Here is a 22926-nt window from a genome sequence, read left to right on the forward strand (position 1 = left end):
ATGTTGAGAGAGCCTGGGGTGGGAGACCTGCCTGAAGGGCTCCTCAGAACACTACTTTGGCTCTCCACGGCACCACACGGTCAACTGGGTATCATATGCTAACATACTACTAATAGCTAAGGTAGATTTTGACCAAATACCAGGGCAGAGCTTTTTGTAACAGAAGACTCTGGGTTTTATACCTGCTATTGCTGTGAAGTTGCGAGTGGATATGATGATGGCGAGCAACACAGTGACAAATGCAAGGTCCTAACTGGCCATGGATTTGTAACAATAGTTATTGCTGTTATACTGCTGTTATACTGTACTGTATTGTTTGTATCTCGAATTATGGCACTTCCCCCTTTCCCTGTTGTTTATTAGGAGATAAAAGCTACTTTCTCCAAAACAAAATTTCAAATTAAGACCACAAAAGATACGGAATACCAATTAAATTGCTTCTTTGTTATTGTTCATGCTAGTCATGTATCATTACTGGATACCCACTGTAAAGTACTGGATATATAGGCAGGGGGCTGCTCTCAGGAAGTACTATCTGGGAGGATCCACAAGGATTAGCACACACAGGCAGTCTATGCTACACCATTAATTTTAGTACATATTTGTCTACACTAAGTCAAAGCGAAAGCAACTAGATGGATTATCCTGTATAAGGATGCTATTCTTACCACATGTCAAGGCAGGTGGAGTATTCTGTTGAGCCCAAAAGGACATCTGGGGGTCTGTACCACAGGGTAACCACTTCATTAGAGTATGTGTGGCTGGGGACTGATTTGGCTCTTGCAAGACCTGTAGAATATACATAATAAAAAAGCAATAAGCATAAAGAGAACAAAGAAGTGTACAGTTAAGATCTTAAAGGCAGTGTGTGTCATATGAACCTGGATGTGTGTTGCATGCAAGACTGCTTTTTGTTTCTTCTGGCCTAGGAGTAAGTTAATTAGTGACGGAACATAAGATCTATCATTTAGTTCATAGCTAAACAGATTTGTTATTTTGAAAGAACTATAAGACAAGTCTTTGATAACTATAACGACTGAAGTAGCTTAAATTTTTATTTATATTTTCATAGATATAAAAATATGGTGTGGGAATAATCTCATCATCTGGAATTTTATCTTTAGCATTTATTTAGCATTCTGAAAACACAGTATTCAAAAGTATAACAGATAAATCCCTAAAGGTCAATTATTCAAAGTGAGGAAGAACAAACCCAGCATGACAACACAACTCTAGACAACAGGTGGATTCTTACAGGGAATTAATGACTCCTGTGACAGGTTTAGCTTATATTCACATACGGAAAAAATACATTGAAAAAAATATTTGAATTTTCAAGCATATATTTTGGTATTCCTGTGACAAACAAAAAAAAAGGGGGTTGCCATTTCCTACACCATTCATCTTTCAACTCATCAATTTTCAGCACTGATAACCTTTCAATTTAATAGGAGTACTTGTGGCACCTTAGAGACTAACCAATTTATTTGCACATGAGCTTTCGTGAGCTACAGCTCACTTCATCGGATGCATACCGTGGAAACTGCAGTAGACATTATATACACACAGAGACCATGAAACAATACCCCCTCCCACCCCAGTGCCCTGCTGGTAATAGCTTATCTAAAGTGATCATCAAGTTGGGCCATTTCCAGCACAAATCCAGGTTTTCTCACCCTCCCCCCCCCCGCCCCACACAAACTCACTCTCCTGCTGGTAATAGCCCATCCAAAGTGACCACTCTCTTCACAATGTGTATGATAATCAAGGTGGGCCATTTCCTGCATAAATCCAGGTTCTCTCACCCCCTCACCCCCCTCCAAAAACCACACACAAACTCACTCTCCTGCTGGCAATAGCTCATCCAGACTGACCACTCTCCAAGTTTAAATCCAAGTTTAACCAGAATGTCGGGGGGGGAGGGGTAGGAAAAAGCAAGGGGAAATAGGCTACCTTGCATAATGACTTAGCCACTCCCAGTCTCTATTTAAGCCTAAATTAATAGTATCCAATTTGCAAATGAATTCCAATTCAACAGTTTCTCGCTGGAGTCTGGATTTGAAGTTTTTTTCTTGTAAGATAGCAATAACAGAACGCCACTAGCCGTCACCTTCAGCCCCCAACTAAAACCCCTCCAACGCATTATTAAGGATCTACAACCTATCCTGAAGGATGACCCAACAGTCTCACAAATCTTGGGAGACAGGCCAGTCCTTGCCTACAGACAGCCCCCCAACCTGAAGCAAATACTCACCAACAACCACATACCACACAACAGAACCACTAGCCCAGGAACCTATCCTTGCAACAAAGCCCGTTGCCAACTGTGTCCACATATCTATTCAGGGGACACCATCACAGGGCCTAATAACATCAGCCACACTACCAGAGGCTCGTTCACCTGCACATCCACCAATGTGATATATGCCATCATGTGCCAGCAATGCCCCTCTGCCATTTACATTGGTCAAACTGGACAGTCTCTATGTAAAAGAATAAATGGACACAAATCAGATGTCAAGAATTATAACATTCATAAACCAGTCAGAGAACACTTCAATCTCTCTGGTCACGCAATCACCGACATGAAGGTCACTAGATTACAACAAAAAAACTTCAAATCCAGACTCCAGCGAGAAACTGCTGAATTGGAATTCATTTGCAAATTGGATACTATTAGTTTAGGCTTAAATAGAGACTGGGAGTGGCTAAGTCATTATGCAAGGTAGCCTATTTCCCCTTGCTTTTTCCTACCCCCCCCCCCCCCAGACGTTCTGGTTAAACTTGGATTTAAACTTGGAGAGTGGTCAGTTTGGATGAGCTATTACCAGCAGGAGAGTGAGTTTGTGTGTGTGTGTGTGTGTGTGTGTTCCCCGGGGCGGGGGGCGGGGGGGGTGAGAAAGCCTGGATCTGTGCTGGAAATGACCCACCTTGATTACCATGCACATTGTAGGGAGAGTGGTCACTTTGGATGAGCTATTACCAGCAGGAGAGTGAGTTTGTGTGTGTATGGGGGTGGGGGGATGAGAAAACCTGGATTTATGCTGGAAATGGTCCACCTTGATTATCATGCACATTGTAGGGAGAGTGGTCACTTTCGATAAGCTATTACCAGCAGGAGATTGAGTTTGTGTGTGTGGTTTTTGGAGGGGGGTGAGGGGGTGAGAGAACCTGGATTTGTGCAGGAAATGGCCCACCTTGATTATCATACACATTGTGAAGAGTGTGGTCACTTTGGATGGGCTATTACCAGCAGGAGACTGAGTTTGTGGGGGGGAGTGGGGTGGAGGGTGAGAAAACCTGGATTTGTGCTGGAAATGGCCCAACTTGATGATCACTTTAGATAAGCTATTACCAGCAGGACAGTGGGGTGGGAGGAGGTATTGTTTCATGGTCTCTGTGTGTATATAATGTCTACTGCAGTTTCCACGGTATGCATATGATGAAGTGAGCTGTAGCTCACGAAAGCTCATGCTCAAATAAATTGGTTAGTCTCTAAGGTGCCACAAGTACTCCTTTTCTTTTTGCAAAGACAGACTAACACGGCTGTTACTCTGAAACCTTTCAATTTAATGGAATTAATTATTATTATTATTATTATAAAAAATAAAAGCAAGGAAAATCCAGTGCAAACAGCACTACAGTGGGAATTTTCCAGAGCTGCCTCACCTCCCAGAGTCAAATTTTAAAACAGTAGAAGCCCACATCCATTTACAAAGAATACTCAAAAGTGTAGATCCACAGTTGCATCCATAATTACTAACATTGTGCATATAAATCAGGAAATTGCATGTGTAAAAAGCTTTATTCCCCAACTCCCAGAAGATGAGCATTATAGAGTAAAAAGAAAAGGAGTACTTGTGGAGTACAGTTTCCACGGTATGCATCTGATGAAGTGAGCTGTAGCTCACGAAAGCTCATGTTCAAATAAATTGGTTAGTCTCTAAGGTGCCACAAGTACTCCTTTTCTTTTTGCGAATACAGACTAACACGGCTGTTACTCTGAAACCTGTTATAGAGTAAAGGAACTCAGTTCCTGGAAGGTCTGGGAGCAGGAAAGACTTGCCTCTCGAATGAAACCTTCCAATCCACAATCTATTGAAAGAGCAGCATTTACTATGGCCATTCTTAAACCGTGCCAATTCCCTGAGATAGCTAAATAATATTACCTTAGCAATTGCCACTCTATTAAAATATAGGGGCATCCAAGGCATACTGCTAGTACTAAGGTAACTATAATTTATCTAAGGTAAAACTTGCAGATTTTTAGGAACGATCACTGTATGCTCACAGAGAACTTCTAATCCTTCCCACAAGCAAGGGACCATGATTCAGGGACATGGGCATTTTCAAGTCTAGGATAAATGCCTGCACCACAAGGAGGTAGAATTTCTCTGCACAGTCCACTCCTGATTGCTTTTCTACAGTCATGTTCTGGTATTCTAAAAGCTGCTGTCCTCACAACCCCTGAAGTTGGGAGATACTGAGCACATGCAAGTAATGGGAACCAGGAGTGTACACTGTTGGATTTTCACCTGCTGAAAGAAGATATGTTAACTTCCTTCCACAAGACAATGAAACTACTAAAACAGAAGGTCACTATCAGTTCTGCTACCTCACTGAAATCTTTAAAGAGAGCCAAAACACATTCATTTAGTGAAAGATTACAAACTGCAAGAGAAATCTACAATATGAGAGTTCACATGTAAGTGATGATCAGAATCTTCTCTGGAGCAGCAATAAATATTTTTAAAAACAAAAATGAAAATTAAGGACTGCATGCCTGAAGTTGAAGCAAAGCACATTTACACTTTTATACTTAATACACTGGAGAAGTGATTTAAGAACAATTAATCCCAGTGAACATATTACCATAGTAACGCTGGCAAATTCTGTGCAAAGACTGGGTTATCTACTGATTATACAGATTAGACATGTGTGGGAGGATAGTCTAACTAGCACACCAGAATTTTAAAAACAAAAACATTTCAGACTTAATGATCATTCTTTGTCCAGGTTTCAGAGTAACAGCCATGTTAGTCTGTATTCGCAAAAAGAAAAGGAGTACTTGTGGCACCTTAGAAACTAACCAGTTTATTGAGCATCTGATGAAGTGAGCTGTAGCTCACGAAAGCTTATGCTCAAATAAACTGGTTAGTTTCTAAGGTGCCACAAGTACTCCTATTCTTTGTCCAGTTTTACATGTTCTGGCATTTTTTTACCTGGTCTCCCTGGCTACAAATCAGCCCAGTGTCTGATTGCACTGAATTCCATGTTGGCAAGAGTTTCTTGGGAAACGTAGATTGCACACCTTGCAGAAGCTAAGCCACCTACAGAGCCCTTGCTTGTGACTACAGGTTTATACTTTCACAGACAGTGGATACTTGTACAGTAATTAAGACTGATAATTTTGTTCCTAGCATGAATGAGCAGTTAAGAGTCTGAAGTGCTTTGAAGAGCTATTTTTACTTATATCCCACATGACTAAAGGGAGGCAGATTCTATTCAGATTGAGGTGTGAAAGATCTCAGCTAGATGTAGGGTGACCAGACAGCAAGTGTGAAAAATCGGGACAGGGGTGAGGGGGTAATGGGCACCTATATAAGACAAAGCCCCAAATATCGGGACTGTCCCTATAAAATCGGGACATCTGGTCACCCTAGCTAGATGCCAGTGTGGAAGAGAAGGAAACATATGGAAACCCCGATACTCCTACATTTAAAAGAGTTGAAGAGACATCTAGACAATTGAGAAAGGGAGAAAAAACAAGGAGGTACTATAACGCGGGAGTGGGGGGCGGGGGGAATGAAAATCCATCCTGCCAGAATGAGCCCCTCTTCCCAAACAGAAAATGTGCTCCCTGAACTAAGGTAGAGAAAATAAAAGACAAACTATTCTCAGTTCAGATTTAAGTAGGTGGTTCTAGATTACATGGACTTAGAAAATATTCATTACATTACTGACTGCCACCTTTTTCAGGCTGGCACATAGAGCTTTCCTTGTGCTGGCCAGTTCAGCTGCAGCTTCTCACCTGCCACCCTGGATCAGCTCCTCTGGTCTGCCTTTCCTGCTGCCACATCTCCTCCTCCACTGATGCCTGAACTGTAACTAAACATACTGCAGATTTTTCTAAGTGTCACTTCTTCAGAATGCCACCTTTGGTCCTCTCTCCTAATCCAGTCACTTGGCAACTCACCCCTTATCCTTAAATCTGCTCCTGACCCCCCAACCACCATAAAACAAGGTCATCACAGGTTAGCTACTGTATCTGGTTTCTGAGACAGACAGTTGTCTGAGTGGGTTGCTTTCACTGCTGAAAGGAAAAATGATGAACAGAGCCTTGGCGTGTAAGACAACTATGTATCCTAAAATGTGTTGAGGTCGCTTTTGTGTTAGTGTTTAGGAACTTCAGTGCAGCAAAGTAGCAAAATGGCACTGAATGGGCTCAAGGATGTCTTTGTGTTTGAAATGATGGCCTGAATTTTCCTCACTGTGCATGTAGACCAGTTAGGCGACTGACTGCCCAAAATGCAAGTGAAACTGCAGGTGTAATTTATGCACATGAAATTATGCACATTTAGATTCATATGTTCAAACTTAGTGCACGCACTTTGGATCGTCTCAAGGCATGAAAGAATATCTTCGTCCTTTAGAAATATTTACAGTTTATTTAAATACAAAATCATCAAAAATATGAGAAACTAACAAGACAGCATTTCTTATTTTGATGCACCAGATATGAATAAATGACAGTTACCAGTTTTTCAAATATTCTTCTGAAAAGAAATGGTTACATATTTTATACCATTTGTGCATCCAAATATGCTTACTCATGCAAAATTTATTTAACTGCATCTTTCAGCTGAAGGAAAATGTAGGGTAGGATTAATTAGCACAGCATGTTGGATCACTTTCTTTAAGGTTCCTTGTCTGTTTCCATGGTTACACTACAGGAAGAGACAATCTCTTTTGAAAAAGACAGCTTAAGGTTGATCATCAAAACTTCTAATCTTAATGTGAATAAAAAGTCAAAAGGTAAATGGAAGAGATCACCAGGTAAATACACAATATTTGCATAGTGCTGCTTATACACTTTTGACCTGATGATATACAATGATAACTTCATGATAGTTCAGTGAAGTATCTTTCAGCTCCTGTGCTTTTGGACAGATAAAAGGTCACCAGTAAAAACATCCTGCTGCTATTGTCCTATTCTTAAAGTAACCAGAAACCATAAGGCACAGTTACTAAAAATCAGGTCATATCAAACCCACCATGAAACTTTTGTATAATTTTTCAAAGAGTTGTGTTATTAGGTTTGTGTACTACTCTGTGTGTTGAATGTTACTTATATGTACATTTAATTGAAACTAAATAAAATAATGATACATTACATTCTAATATTTTACATGATATAATTTACCAGTATCATGAGAAAAGGTACAATTTTCTTTAAACGTTGCTTAGTAAATTACAGATTCAAGAATATTTTACGACCATGGATAAGCATTCAACACAAAGACCCATTCGGATCCCAGTATATTTTAGTTTTTACCACCCAAAAACTCAGGCTGCCACATGCTCTGTGTAAAAAAAGTCTTAAATATATGAAGATATTTCACCATTTGGTAAATATAATTTTCTCCCTTTGTGGGGCCTTATCCTGCACCTCAGGCTCAGGGAAACAGTGTCCGAGTTTCCCTAATCTCTTTTATTGGCAAACACACACATCGCCTTATCACTTAATATTTTTGTATTGTATTTACAGTTGCAAGGAGGCAATGACTTATACCCACTTTGTGAGCGTACTGCTAGATGTGTGGCACAAATATCTATCAGATATCTCTCTAGCTATGTGATAGCTATCTAGCCAAGTTTGTGTCGAAATCAGGAGAAACTTATGCACATCTACCATGTGTGGGTAAAGGAGGGAAAATATGCAGGTGCACAAATGTGGACTTACCCACAGTCTGGAAAAACAAATCAAACTCTATATAAATACACATATACTAAACCCCACATAATTGTTTAAATTAATACACACATGTGCATCAGTATGTTTTCTCTTCTATTTCAGTGTTAATATGCACCTCATCTTCACTTAGATACAAATAGCTGGGTTCTAGCAGCACGAGATGAAAATAGGAAACAAAGGGGATTTTATTGTTATTCTCCCTCTTCTCAAAGCCCTTAGAGGTCTCCTTGTTTAGCAATCTGTTTAATTCTTTAATAGATACTGGTAGTTTGGCATAATTGGCTTGTAAATACATAATTCTTATTCAAATTATAAAATAAATAAAATTATCAAATTGTCGATTATAACTATCTATTTCAGTTGACCAAAACAATGGCACTCACTTCTTGGTCACTCATCTGAATGGTACATTTACCCAGGAAATGCCTGAATGAGAACAGAACACAATACAAATAAAAAATGGCAGAAAAAAATTATCATTATTTCAGTAAAACATGTACCAAATGTCTATCCCAGTAGGCAGTGATTACAGTCCAAAACTTTACTTTGGTTCCTAGATCCTTCTCTGTTTATCTGCTTATTTAGGACTACCTAGGTCCTTCTAGAATGACTCAAGTCATAGCTGTACCTGTCACTCTATTCTATGTATTACAAGCTACATCCCCCAGCCCTCAAGGAAGATAACCACCTGCAATGCCTGAAATTACCGTTCTGATCTAGCCACAGGGATACAGGTTTGAATGCTTCCCTTCAGCCTAACCCTAGTAAATAGAGTTAGGATTTAGTTAGCCAACACCTACTTTTCTGTCCCCTGCCAAAACTCTTCTACTGCAAGAACGACCCATCACTAGAGACAGCTAACACACTACCAAGCAGCTTCGCCTCATGACTATTCCCAACACACTCAAACTATGACTGGGCATCCAAGTTAGAGCATGCGAATCAATTATTGAGAGGTAGAAGGCAGTGGCACTGTAGTCTGGAAATAGAGCCCAACTGTTCACATGGCAGGCATGACCTATAGCTAGCGAGAAGTGAGCTGCAAAGGTGAGCAAGCTTTGCAGTCAGAGAAAGGAATCTCTGTCCCCCTCCAAAGCCACTTTTAAAAAACCCCAATAATCTCTGTACACCCAGCCAATCAAACTGCATCTAGCAATAAAGTGATGCTAGACAACAGAAAAGTGGGATCACATGAAGAGACCAGTTGTTGATGGAATGCTGGGGATCCCATCAGCTCCTCGGAAGTGCAAAGCCATCTTAGCTTTGAAGCTATTTTTGCTTCTCAGTTTAAAATTCTTTTGTCACTTGTAGAAAAAGCCTACTTGGGGTTGAACAGAATACCACAATTACTAGATTCATTCTTTTCCCATTAGTAGAGGGGAGCAAAACTAATAATTGCCATTTCAACCGAACAGCTGTCACATGAAAGAGCAAATAATATAAAATGTTGCCCTTTCCAAGAAATGAGAAAATATTTCTTCTTACAAACTTCTCAATCAGTCTTAATATGTTCATACTGTCTGTGTTATTCTGAAAACAGGAAAAAATGGTGTAGGCAGCAAAACTAAACATCTGCACCAAGAATGTAAACACAACCTCACAGTACTTAGTGTTTCTAAGCAATTCCACATCAGTGACAACATCCTATCATATCTGCATTAATGAAGAAACTGGAATGATGAATATAGTATATGTGCACACAATACTTTAACAGCGGACTGATTTAAATCTTGCTTTCCAGTTTCTGGCTTCTTATTTAATGAGCCTCACTTTATTGTCATGCAAATATTCTATATGAAAATAATGACCTCTGTTGTCAACAGCATCACAGCATGAACACACCACTTTGATGGAAAGACGAAAAGGTGAAAATATATAAGAATTACTCATTTATACTGCTACGCTATTAAGGTAAACACAAAGTTAACAGTATTCACTGTACAGATGGTTCTACATTGGGAGGAGTTGCAAACAACAGCGAGGAAAATACTACAAAAGGATCTAGAGAAACATGGGTAGAAAATAATTCATCTTGGAAAAATGAAAGCTAATGTATCTAGGAAAAATAATCTGAAACATATTCTCAATGAGATGGAGAAACCCTGGGAAGCAGCTACACCGAATGAGAATTAGGGGTGATACTGGACACCAACTTAGACATGAGTTTGGAATGTGATAAGACTAACAATGATTAGTGCAATTTTCAGATGCATGCACAAACATATCACTTTGAAAGAAGAAAGGTAAGTAGAGCATATTGATGCAGCTTTGAAGAAACCACACTTGCGCAATATTTCTCTGATTTCCGAGAATCACATTATTGGAAAGATACTGACAAATTGGAGGGAGGTTCAGGACAGAGAAATGAAAATGATCCAGGTGTACCAGAGGAATTGACTTATGTGGACAGACTACAAGAGCTACATATGTATAGTTTGACTAAGCGATGTCTATGATGGGGACATTATAATAGTCCATAAATATCTGAAGAGTTTAAAACACAAAATATTAAGAACAATTTATTATGGTACACAGCAATATAGCTAAGAGCAATGTGGGAAAAGGACTAAGAGACAGCTAGTTACAGATCCCCTAGCATCAGAGCAGACTGCTCCACCCTGAATCCTACTATAAATTAACTCTAACTTCCACCAGATGGTGACAGTCCTTTATGGACCAGCTGAGCATAGCCTGAGTGTATAACCAGACCTATTGCTTGTGCAAGTTCAAGTAGGATGGGTTCGGACAGGGCAGCTACACAAGCTCTGCGCCAGACACGAGGTTCCCTATCCTGAAAATTCTTAGCTGGGCAGATCATCCAAAATTTTTCCAGCTATTTTGTGCTGCTGCAAAAGGGCTAGAACAAAAAACAGAAGCTAGCCCTTTAGACACAGTGAGCTGTTAAACTGGGTTAGTAATAGTTCATATTTTATATCCTCCCATCACAGCTTTTCATTCCATCGGTTATGGGCCAATTGTGAAGAAGCTCTCTTTGTAATGCACTCAGATACCATGGTGATGGGAACGATATCAGAATTGAGACAAGTAAGAGAGATAAATTAGGCAGAAGTTTCATTTGTATAGTTTTATATCCTTACACCTGTTCTCATTCTTTAATATTTATAATCCTGTTTCTCTTATTAGCCAGCCTTAGTCTCCATATGTCCCTGCAAAGCTGCTGTTGACATGGTGCTGCCACACAGGCCAGAATCTCCATCACATTCATTCGCAATCGTCGGTAATCACGTGAGCGATGACTTCTCTAACAGTAGTGCTCTGAAATACTTACAAATCACCATGTTGGCTGTCTCCATCAAACAAATGCCCTCCTTGCTCCCTACTGGGACATTGCCCAGAAGAGCAACTCATTCCAGGGGGGTATTAAGATTCTAATATTCAATCATTTCTAAATCAGTGGTAAAATTTGGGGAATTTGCAAGAAAGGAAATATTTTAAATTATGGTAAGTTAAGAGCGTGGTCAAGTGCCTGTAAATTTGCTGAGGAACAGATATAACCCCAGAAGCAGTGTGATAGATATTTTAGAAAATAAGACTGATAGGGCTGTCCAGGAAAGCAGATTCATTTGTAATCGGGGCGGGAGGGGGGATGGGGGCGGAACAGGACCAACATTAACATCCAAATACAAATATTTATCTATAAATGGATCTGCTTATCTATCATTTGAATACTTTGACAGTGGAGTTTGCTCTTCATACGAGACATTGCTATTTACTTGTGTTTCTGTGCAGGATTGGATTATTGTTGAATAATAACGGCAATGAAGTCTTGGCAGCATGGATGGCGGCACAGGCTGTACAAGCCCACCTGGATATGTACTGGAGTGGCTAACCCATGCTGCCATGGCTTCACTCTTATTGTTATTCAAGCTAGCTAGATCAAAGCTAGCTCAGGTCTGGCTACACCTGCTGCAATCACACCTCTGACTGCAGTGTAGACATACCCTCAGTTATCCCTGGGGCCTTTCCAGCCTCTGGAGCAGCCCAGGATCAAGAAGGCACAATGGTGACTTAAAGTGTCTTGTGACCCTCATCTTCCCTGGGCTCTGAGAGTTGTGCATTAAATCTCTTTGAAGAGTAGCCCGGAATCTCACCCACAGTGCCTAGGTACTCCAGCACAATTTATACCTACTACCATACTAGTCTCCAAGCTAATAGCACTCACTCTTTGGAGAACTCCACCAGTCAGTGGGCCTGATTCTGTTCTCACACTAGTTTAAGTCACGGGTAACTGCACTGAAAGACAATGGAACTACGTCACTGTACAACCTGCTCAAATTCAACACTTAATTCTACATGTCCCTGCTTTCTTTTGTAGGCTTGCCAAACACATTTAAGAATGACAATTACTGCACGTGACTTAACTTGAATATGTATACCATTAGAGACATTTTACAATTATTTTTGCTTTGCTTTAAAGTGCAAAAACGGCAAATGTACTGATACATTGCTTCTTCAGAATGACACTTAATGTGAAAGGAACCTCCTGAGTCCTCAGATCCACCTGCTCAAGTGAATTCTTCCTCAAAATCCATTTAACATATGTCATCCTAAATTAGTTAAATCATATATCTTGAAGGAAAAGTTTTATGTGAAAGTTTACATTCCTATGTGTCTTTGGCTTTACACCAGTAATCATGTATCCATACTCTTTCAGAGCTATCCAATCAGATCATAATACAGTTCTGCAACAGAAACTTCTATCATAGAAAATAAATGAAGAGAGGACTTTTGATATAAAATAATTATACTAGAAGTATCTTAAGATTGTGCCTTACACCAATAAATACCTGGAAATCCACTGTTAAGAATCAAACCTTCCTATTCAGTACCTATGTGTAATGAAGTGATATGAAAATTGTGAATGGACCACAGTAGAATCTTCTAGGGCAACAAACAGTTAAAGACACAGATCCAAATTTAGCCTTGTTATAAATATAGATGCGGTGCCAATGAACTCTAGGCAGATGCATAGACGTACATTAGAACTGAATTTGGTGCCCAAGCTGAGTTGAAGATCTATTACCACTGAAAGCAAGCCACCTTTCACCTACTGAACTGGCATTTCCTGAAGCAATAACTCCAGTAGGTCACTGGGAGAAACTACCTCTGACAAATTTAATACAATAGCAACCAAAACACTCAGAATAGTAAGCTCAACACGCAAAAAAACAAACACACACTGAGGGCCAATTCAATATAAAATCTTGAACATTCAAAACTTTATTTAAACTATTGTTCATTTAGGCACCTAAAGCTCTGCACACTTACGGAGTTTTGCAAAACAAACTAACATAGCTGTATGTCAAAATTCTGAGCCTAACTGGGTTGGTTAAAATAATAACCTAAAAAGGTATGTAGAAGCAGTAGCAGCAAACAGTCTCAAGGAAGATTTACGTGGCTGAATGCATTTTGAATAGCTCAAACTTAAAAGTCACAACCTGACAGTGTATTCATCCTCGCATGTTATCTGGAGTAGACAACCTATAGGGCAAGATTTGCAATGTTCAAGAGTATTACAAGACCGCCTGGGCAGAGAACTGCCATAGTTTCAAAGGGCCGTCATAGAAAGTCTAAGCTCGTACTTGTGCTAGAGCGGACAACTCTCTTTTCCTTTGAGGTCTACAGAGAGTTTAGCAGCTGCAGCACATTTTCAGCTCCCTTACTCGATGACTTATGCACCTTTGCGACATCAGCATTGGCAGTATAAACAACACCCCAATGCTGTTCTGTTCTAGTTCCTTTTGTTCAGTACTGGCTTCCACCGTCAACCCTACCCACTCCAACACCGTCTAATTTAACGTTATTGTAATAAAATTTAGAGACTAAGGAAAAAATAAGCTATTTATAGTTCTAAAATTCTTCACAAAAAGTGACAGCCTCTTCATGGTCACAGAAAGAAGTGACTACTGCAGCTGGCAAATGGATAGATGGGGCCAAAGCCCCAGGTGCGGTAAATTGGTGTTGTTATATCAACTTCAGACTAACAACTTTGATTTGTAACAGCTGAGAATCTGGTCCAAGGTGTACACTCCAGAAAACTTTCAATTTAGCATAAAGGTCCTCTCCACCTGAATAATGCAGTTATCCACGTAAAACTATACCCGTGGTGTAAATGCAAGTGCTAGTGATTATGGTTAGTATTGTTTTAAAACTTTATTTTCCCTTGAGATGCATGATATTGCATTGTTGCTGCAGCTTTCACTCTCAACAGCAATAATTTAAATTTGTTCTACCCTTTCTCCTCATTACATACCATTTAACTCAACAGCTAAATAAATCAGGTTCTTAGTAATACATAGACTTTAGGTGAGGATTAGAAATACAGTAAATGAAAATGTTCATTAACACATGGTCTAGGTATTGTTATAGATGGGGCCAAAGCTATTATAGAATCTATTAAATCTCTGGAAATGTCCTTAAATACATAAATCTCTTCAGGAACCTTAAAACCTCATTTTTCTTTTGTCAGCTCTAAAGCAAGATTCATTCAATTAACATTTTTTTCTCAATACAGAAAGTAAGAACCTGTTAATAGAGAAAAGTGCTGTCTAGAAGTCTACGGGAACAAGAACTGTCAAGTTCTAATTCCAGCTCTTAACATGGATAACCATTCACTTAACCTTTGTATCATAGTTTCCTTATTTCTAACATACATTAAGGGTGATGTGGGGTTAATGTTTATGCAACACTGAAAACGCAAATGACTGGGTAAGTGCTCAGTATTACTATTATAAATAGTTCCCGTCATCTTTTGGGTATTCAGAAGGCCAACTGCTGCAAAGGAAACAGAATAGTCGCACCTTAATGCAGGTAGATCTTTATGAATTACTCTCGCATTTGCATTAATAGGAGAGATGTGCATGTACAATAAATCCTAGCACATCAAGAGGAGATTGTATCCTTCAGTAACAATGAAGATTTAAAAAAACTCATTAAACACTACATATATTAAATAATTACCTATATAAAGTTGTGAAAACACTTTTATATGCAATTAAACAAAAGCTTTGTTTTAAATCTTTTAAAGAAAAATGTAACAGGTTATTGACTACATTTTTAATTCATTCTTTTTTTAAAATTCAGTCAGAAATAATTATTTCATTTCATATTAAATAGAATATATTTATGTTAGTGGATCCATTTAATCATTTCCTGTTAATATCTTTTCCTTTGCACCTCAGTATCTTTGTTGTCTTTATATTAAACTCTTTTCTTTAATCCATACTATTTTCCCTTTAAAATATTCTTTAATTTCTATTTAGTTTGTGTATTTTTCTGTATAACAAATCTGCATAACTATTAATGCATTGCATTTTATTCACCATATAATGATTTTAAATTGTTCCATAAATTGTCTTAAATAATACAGTGTTTTGTTAAAGGCTCTTTAAATAAAGGCTCATTAAACAAAAACTTAATCACAGCAGGATGACAAGGAGCTGAGAGCATTATGGAAGTCAAACAAGAGACCTTGATTCAAAAGCTTCATTGCCAGGCCCCTAGGATACTAAGTACATGAGCTCATTGGTGGAACAGATTTCAGAGTAGCAGCATGTTAGTCTGTATTCGCAAAAAGAAAAGGAGTACTTGTGGCACCTTAGAGACTAACAAATTTATCCGAGCATAAGCTTTCGTGAGCTACAGCTCACTTCATCGGATGCATTGGTGGAACAGTTTGCCATTTTTCAGGCCAGAGGCAAATTATATCACTGAAGAGATTGACTTAATGACCCACTTGTCAAAGGAGCTGAGCAACCACTGTTCTCACTGAAGTTAATGGAACTTGCAAGTGCTCAGTGACTCTGAAAAATCAGGCTACAAATTAAATTTTTAAAACAAGAACATTTCAAGAGGGACAGAATAAAGTACATTAAGGTATTTCTCTGTTTTATTTTGATTTTTAAGCTATTTCATTATGTTTGGGGTGTAATTTTATTGACTAATAAAACCTCACTTCTAGCTTTGCCAAAATGCCACTGCTTTACTTATAATTCTTCTCCCACTGGTCTGAGCACTTCACTCTTCCTTAAATCCTTTACTGGCTTCTTGTCTGACTAGGTGCATGCGGTATTTTGTCACCATAACCATACCAGAAGCACCCAATGCCGAATTTTAAGAAACTTAAGAAAGAAGGTGCAATATTTTAAATACTCTCTCAGTTCAATGCGATGAATAGGCCTGTTTTATAACAAGAGATGTTGTACAGTTCACTCTGCAATTTCTTGAGCTCTCAGACTAGGAAGGATCTTGGACCTGGTCAACCTCAGGCTCTGAAGAAAGTGGTGTTAGTCATTCTGTAGGTAACTACTGCTGACCTGGGGCAAAGGTGCTATAGTTTGGATGAAACCTAAATCCAAGTAATTAAAAGATAATTTTTGTGCAAGTGAAAGGGTATCCTGACCAAATACCAACTAGATAATTATAATACATTTCTCCTACCTAAAGGCTCAATACTAGTCCAACTAAAAATCAATGCGAGTTGGATTGGGCCCTACATTTCCCCCATCTGCTTTTAATTAGAGACATATTTGGTGAGTTATTCCCATCTCTAGCTACTTATTAGCATAGATAGGCTGTCACAGTGTACCACTGAGGTGGTTGTATTTTACTTGTAAGTGTAACCCTGTTCAGTCTAAGAAGCATGCTGAATTTACTTATGGTAAGAGAAGTACATTATGAAGTACATTGCATTACTTATATCAACAGAGTGGAATTTTCTGAAAAGTTTAATTTCAACACCTTCAAAAAGCAGTCAGTGCAAACTGTCAAAAAATGTAACACGATGGCTAACTTGCCTAGCAGTTTTGTCTTGTACTCTGTTGAAGGGAAAGGCATTAACAGAGATGACCTTAGCAGAGCAAATTCAGCCTCAGGGTTTCCACAAAGACTTTGTATCCAGTTAGTAAAGTATTTTCCCATTCCAATTTCATGCCATAGAACTAACATGAATCCCCACTTGAGTCTGTCAGATGCTCTTTCAGAATCTAAAGTCACAATGGCAGTTTTCGTAAGCCTGTCTGAAAGATCAATATCACTATCAGATCTAAGAAATGATTAAGACTGAGGTTTACTATGCAATTACATAAGCTAGACCAATTTAGAGTAAGAGGTGTCAGCAAAGATATTGGACCAACAACTCCTTCATCACATCCACCCCCTTTCCCTCCGCTGCCCCCCTCAGCCTCCAATTACCACACACATTATGGGTCAGAAAGGCCTCAATGGACAACGTCTGGCATCACAGCAGGAAATCAGACCCTCCCCTGGCACTGATAATAGTATATGCTCTAGTCATTGGAAACTTTGATACCACCCATACACTCCTCTCTTTTCTCCTTCTCCACTACATGTCTCTTGTGGGCAGTATGCAAGGAGATCATGAGAACAGCATATGCTGCCATTTCTATTCTATCCTACATACTATTCTATATAGGTTTTTATAATGCGCTCATCACCCTAGTATCTGAGCGCCTTCCAATAATGCATTAAGCAACGTGACTACATGTCTATCACATGTTGTTTAGTATGATTTTTTTATTTTAAATATACATGTTGCTATGCTTATATTGGAGAAGGAAAGGACAAAGAAATCATCCTTGCACCGGCAGCAGAAAGTCGTGAGATTTGTGATAGTCCTTAGTTTCTGGGAGAGTTCATTCCAGAGCATCTCACCACCCACCGAGAAGGTTCTGTCTCTCACATGGATGAACTTAACTCTTATTGTTGAGAATTCCATTGTGCCAGGGAGTGCTGTCACCCACAGTCTTCATCTTGGAGCTGTAAACTGTCTTTTAGGTATCCTGGGCCCAGGCCATGGGGCACTTTGAAGGTAAGGAGCAAGACTTAAACTTGATTTCTATGGCAAGCCAGTGTAGAGACTGGAGGACTGGTGTGATGTGATCATGAAGTCTCTGTCACTGTGGAGATGCGCAGCAGTATTTTGTATCAGTTCGAGTTTACTAAGTACTGAGGGTTTCATTCTGAAGTATGCTACATTGCCATAGTCCAGCCAAGAGGTGAAAAAGGCATGATAAGTGAGGCCAGGTCTTCATCCACTAGGATGAGACAGTCTCCAAGCCAACCAGAGATGGCAGAAAGCATTACTCACACTATTGTGATGCGAGAGCTCAGTGCCTGTGAAGAACCCAAAAGTACACTCAGACTATGGACTGAACTGACCAATTGTGGATGTGAACCTTCAGTCAAAGACTGCACCGTGGCTGCAAACTCTTCAAAATACTTTCCTCTGGACACCCAGCATCATCTCGGCTTCGGTTCAGCTTCAGTCAGCTGTTCTTTATCCATAAGCTGATCTTATTCAAGTGCACAGGGTCATTTTGGCAGACCAGCAAAATGCCTGGACCACTACAGATAATTGGAATATTGATTAGCATGCTTATGGCCAAAAGCAGCTAAATCAGTAGGTCTCAGCAGGCCTCTGCAACAGCCATAGCACATCTAAGCAAGAAGTCAGGAGGGGAAGGATTGATGGGAGAGCCGACCCTGTGTCCTTCCTGATAAGATCTCTGTTGACATTGCTGAGGTATATGGTTTGGAAAAACAGGAAATTTATCTATATCTGCCCTTTGGAATGTGTTTATCAGGGCCCTCAGGACATCTGTCTAATTAATGGTTTGGGGAGACCTCTTGCTTAAACTTTGAAGTTGTTTGGTTAACAAGTTTTTTTTTTATTGACATATTTTTGTTACTCTAACCCATTAAATAAGGAGAGAAAGTTAAGTGTCTCTTTTAGGGACACTTCAGGGACACAAATTAGGGTCCCCAACAGCAGCTAAAAGACGCGCCAACCAGACAGTTGTCATTCCACTCAAAGACTGCTCCAGACCTCAGTAATTATTGATTTTGGGGGTATTTTACTAACCTGTTGAAGATGTGTGTAAATGCTTGATATTAAAATAAAGCGTAGCTTTAAGTGAAAGCACTCTTGTATTGTACTGTTTGTGTTAGCCACTTATCAGTCAGACAGCAACGTTTCCACTGATTTATTTCCTGCCACTGCCTCGCGAAGAGCAATAGTTACCAAAAACTTTGAGTTTTAAGAACCACAGTAACACAAGCACTGGAACATCTTGGTTTTAGTGGTGTGGTTATATATGGTGAAGGAAAGATAGAGCTGTTTGTAATTTCCATATTGCTGTCACTTGAGTCCATGTCATCTGACCAGTTCACTTAGTGCTTATATGTAGATTTTGAAAAACACCAGAAAGAATATCCTGCGGAAAGAAGCCACTCCCCATCAGTAATCTCAGCCCAAGGCTACCCAAATCAGAGAATTAAAAAGCATTTTCCTCACTGCTCTGTCACCCTGGAAAAGTATTTGACCAGCATGCCAACCTGTCCAAGCCTCTCTGGCCCTCCACCTCCACAGTCCTTATTGCCAGAAAGTTCACTCCCACCCCACAAGACACTAGGTTTTGGGCTCCTATCAGCCAAGTGGGTTCCTTGACTGTGGCCTCCTTATTCCCCAGCTGGCTCTAGAGAATGGGGAATTCTCACTAACTTCATGCAGTGCACAAGAGGCCACAGAATCACAGACGTAGGGATGAAGGGGACCTTGAGAAGTCTGCGCTAAGTCCAGCCCCCTGCACTGAGGCAGGACCAAATGTACATAGACCATCCCTAACGTGTTTCTCCAGCCTGTTCTTAAAAACCTCCAAAGATGGGGATTCCACAACCTCTTTTGGAATCCTATTCCAGAGCTTAACTACACTATAGTTGGAAAGTTTTTCCTAATAGCTAACTGAAATCTCCCTTGATGTACATTAAGCAAGTATCCTACCTTCAGTGAACAGGAGAAAAATTGATCACTCTCCTCTTTTTGTAACAACCCTTAACATATCTGAAGACTTATCAGGTCTCCCCTCAGTTTTCTTTTACGCATAACTCAACATGTCCAGTTTTTTTAATCTTTCCTTTTCTAAAACTTTCATTTTGTTGTTGTTCTCTGGATTCTCTCCAATTTGTCCACATCTTTCTTAAAGTGTGACACCCAGAACTGGATACTATACTCCAGCCAAGGCCTCACTGATGCAGAGTACAGTGGGACAGTTACCCCCACCCATGCCTTATATAAGGCACCTAACACCACACACCAGAACAACATTAGTCTTTTTCACAACTGCACCACATTGTTGACTCATTTTTAATTTGTGATTCACTATAACTCCCACCTCCTTTTCAGCAGTACTGCCACCTAGCGAGTAATTCCCCATTTTATAGTTTTGCATTTGATTTTTCCTTCCAAAGTGTAGTATTTTGCACTTGACTTTAGTGAATTTCATCTTGTTGATTTCAGACCAATTCTCCAAGTTGTCAAGGTCATTTTGAATTCTAATTCTGTCCTCCAAAGTGCTTACAACCCCTCCCAGTTTGGTGTCACACACAAATTTTATAACCACACTCTCCACTCCATTATCCAAGTCACTAATGAGAATGCTGACAAGTACTGGATCTAGGACTGACCCCTATAGGGCCCCACTTATATGCTCTCCCAGTTGACAGCGAATCATTGAGTATAGTCCTTCAACCAGTTTTGTACCACCTTCAAGTAATTTCATCTGCACCATATTTCCCCAGTTTTGCTTATAAGAATGTCATGTTGGGACTGTGTCAAAAGGCTTACTAAAATTAAGATATGTCACATCTACCACTTCCCCCTATCCACTAGGCCAGTAACCCTGTCAAAGACGGAAATGAAGATTGTTTGACATGATCTGACAAATCCATGTTGACTATTACTTATAACCTTACAATGCTTAAGGTCCTGATAAACTGATTGGTTAATTTTTTCCAGTATCTTTCCAGCTATCAAAGTTAGGCTGACTGGGCTATAATTTCTCAAGTAGTCTTTGTTCTCCTTTTTAAAGATAGGTACTATGGTTGCTCTCTCTCAGTACTCTGCGGCCTCACTCATCCTCCATGAGCGCTCAAAGATAAATTGCTAATGTTTCTAAGATTGCTTCAGCTAGTTCCTTAAGTTCTGGGGTGAACTGCATGAGGCCCTGAAGACTTAAATACAGCTAACTTATTTAAATATTCCTTACCCTGTTTTTCCTACTTTGGCTTGTGTTCCTTCCCCCTTGTTAATATTAATTGTGTCAAATATCCAGTCACAATTTACCTTTGCAGTGAAGACTGAAGCAAAACAGACATTAGACACCTCTGTTAGATGCCAGCTTTCACTCCCTATCCCGTAATAACCCATAATGGGAAGAAAGAGGCACTATAATTCACGCATATGTTGTCCTTCCTCTCCCACCCAATCATCATAATCTCATAACAAAAATTCCAGACAACACGTAGGTTGCCAATAGAGCCCTGACAATGCTTGTTCTTCCAAAGGAATTATGACAGATGCAAAAAGGAGGAATGAAATATTGTTGAAAAAACGGGGGGGGGACCCTCAGAGTTGTCATAATTCTAAGCACAGAGATCATAAGCAATCCTTTGAAGACATTAAAGCTATTTCACACACTCAGTAGAGCTCAGCAAAACAACCTTATTGTCTCTGTATCGTCAACAACCCAATGTAACAGGTTCTTGGGCACCAGGATGATCTCTTGTATCAATATCTTAAAGAACTGATACTCTGTGGGCTATTGACACAGTAAAGCATAACAGTGTATGGTGTCTATGCACATGTACAGAATCCATTATCTGGGGATCATATACATTATCCTATAAAGACAATTTCCTTCTGGGGATGTTTATTGAGAAGAAAAAACTATTTTCTTAGCTCTGGTCTACGCTGGAGGGGTGTGGGGGATCGATCTAAGTTATTCAACTTCAGCTACGTGAATAATGTAGCTAAAGTTGACGTACTTAGATCAACTTACCCATGGTGTCTTCACTGCGGTGAGTCGACTGCTGCCACTCCCCCTGTTGACTCCACTGCGCCTCTCGCGGCGATGGAGTACAGGAGTCGACGGGAGAGCGCTCGGGGGTTGATTTATCAAGTCTAGACTAGACGCAATAAAGCGATCCCCGCTGGATCGATCGCTGCCCGCTGATCTGGCGGTAATGAAGACATACCCTTAGGTTAAATAACTTAGCTTCTCATTTTAACGGTAAACTAGATGGTACTACTCAGGTCCCTTGTGACATTTCCAAGCACACGCTCTCCACAGTAAAAATCTCCACGAAAATTCACAGAAACATTCTTGGTCTATGTACAGCATCCAGTTTTTAAACCGCATCTCCATTGAGCATAACTCTCACAAACCCCAAACCTTTTAGCTCATGCTATCTATTATTAATCAACCTCTATGTCTTTAAGGATGTTCTTAAGATTTAATCATATTTATTTGAAAATTTTTCTTTTATTGATCATTAATAAACCCCTGAAAATTTAAAACAGGACCTCCTCCATGCAGATGACCCAGGCCTCCTACAGGTTCCCATACATCTTCACAGACCCTGAGGGACCCAAAGGGTTTGAGTGAAAAATTTCTGGGGAAACTTCACCTCCCAATGAAGAATTCAGGAAAATTTCCATGAAGATCTCCTTGTGCAGATTTTTTCCCCCAAAATCCACTCCCACAGAAGATAATGATCAGTCCCAAGAACTTCAGGGACAAATACTGAGTTTCTGACCACCAATACTCGTACTCTTTGGAGTAATCACACATAGCTCGGACCTCCCAGGAGGACAGTTCAAAGCTGTCATTTCTAACTGTGATCTTTCGAACGTAAGAGAAGAGCATACAACTTTAAACAAGAACTCCATTTAATATGTAATCTAAAAAATCCACAACACTAGATATTTCTCCATCTTTGACAATTAGAATAAAGCCGGCAATATTTTATTGTTCTGGTCTATTTCTATTTCAATATTGTATTTTGTATTTGTATTTTACAGCCCCTCTTCTCAAATGCTTAGATGTTCATAGCCACACACTATCTTGGCAACA

At 39.6% G+C, this 22926-nt stretch overlaps 1 protein-coding gene across 2 annotated transcripts in view; it reads right to left on the reverse strand.

The window, feature by feature from the left end:
* CDK14 (cyclin dependent kinase 14) overlaps positions 1 to 22926 on the reverse strand; it is a 282959-nt gene that overhangs the window by 119057 nt on the left and 140976 nt on the right. For both annotated transcript variants that reach the window (XM_077809416.1, XM_077809415.1), the window contains exon 7: positions 669 to 789. In XM_077809416.1, the coding sequence (XP_077665542.1) occupies positions 669 to 789 (121 nt within the window). The remainder of the gene's footprint in view (positions 1 to 668; positions 790 to 22926) is intronic.

Source organism: Eretmochelys imbricata, chromosome 2, assembly GCF_965152235.1.
Source record: "Eretmochelys imbricata isolate rEreImb1 chromosome 2, rEreImb1.hap1, whole genome shotgun sequence".
NCBI classification, from domain to species: Eukaryota; Metazoa; Chordata; order Testudines; family Cheloniidae; genus Eretmochelys; species Eretmochelys imbricata.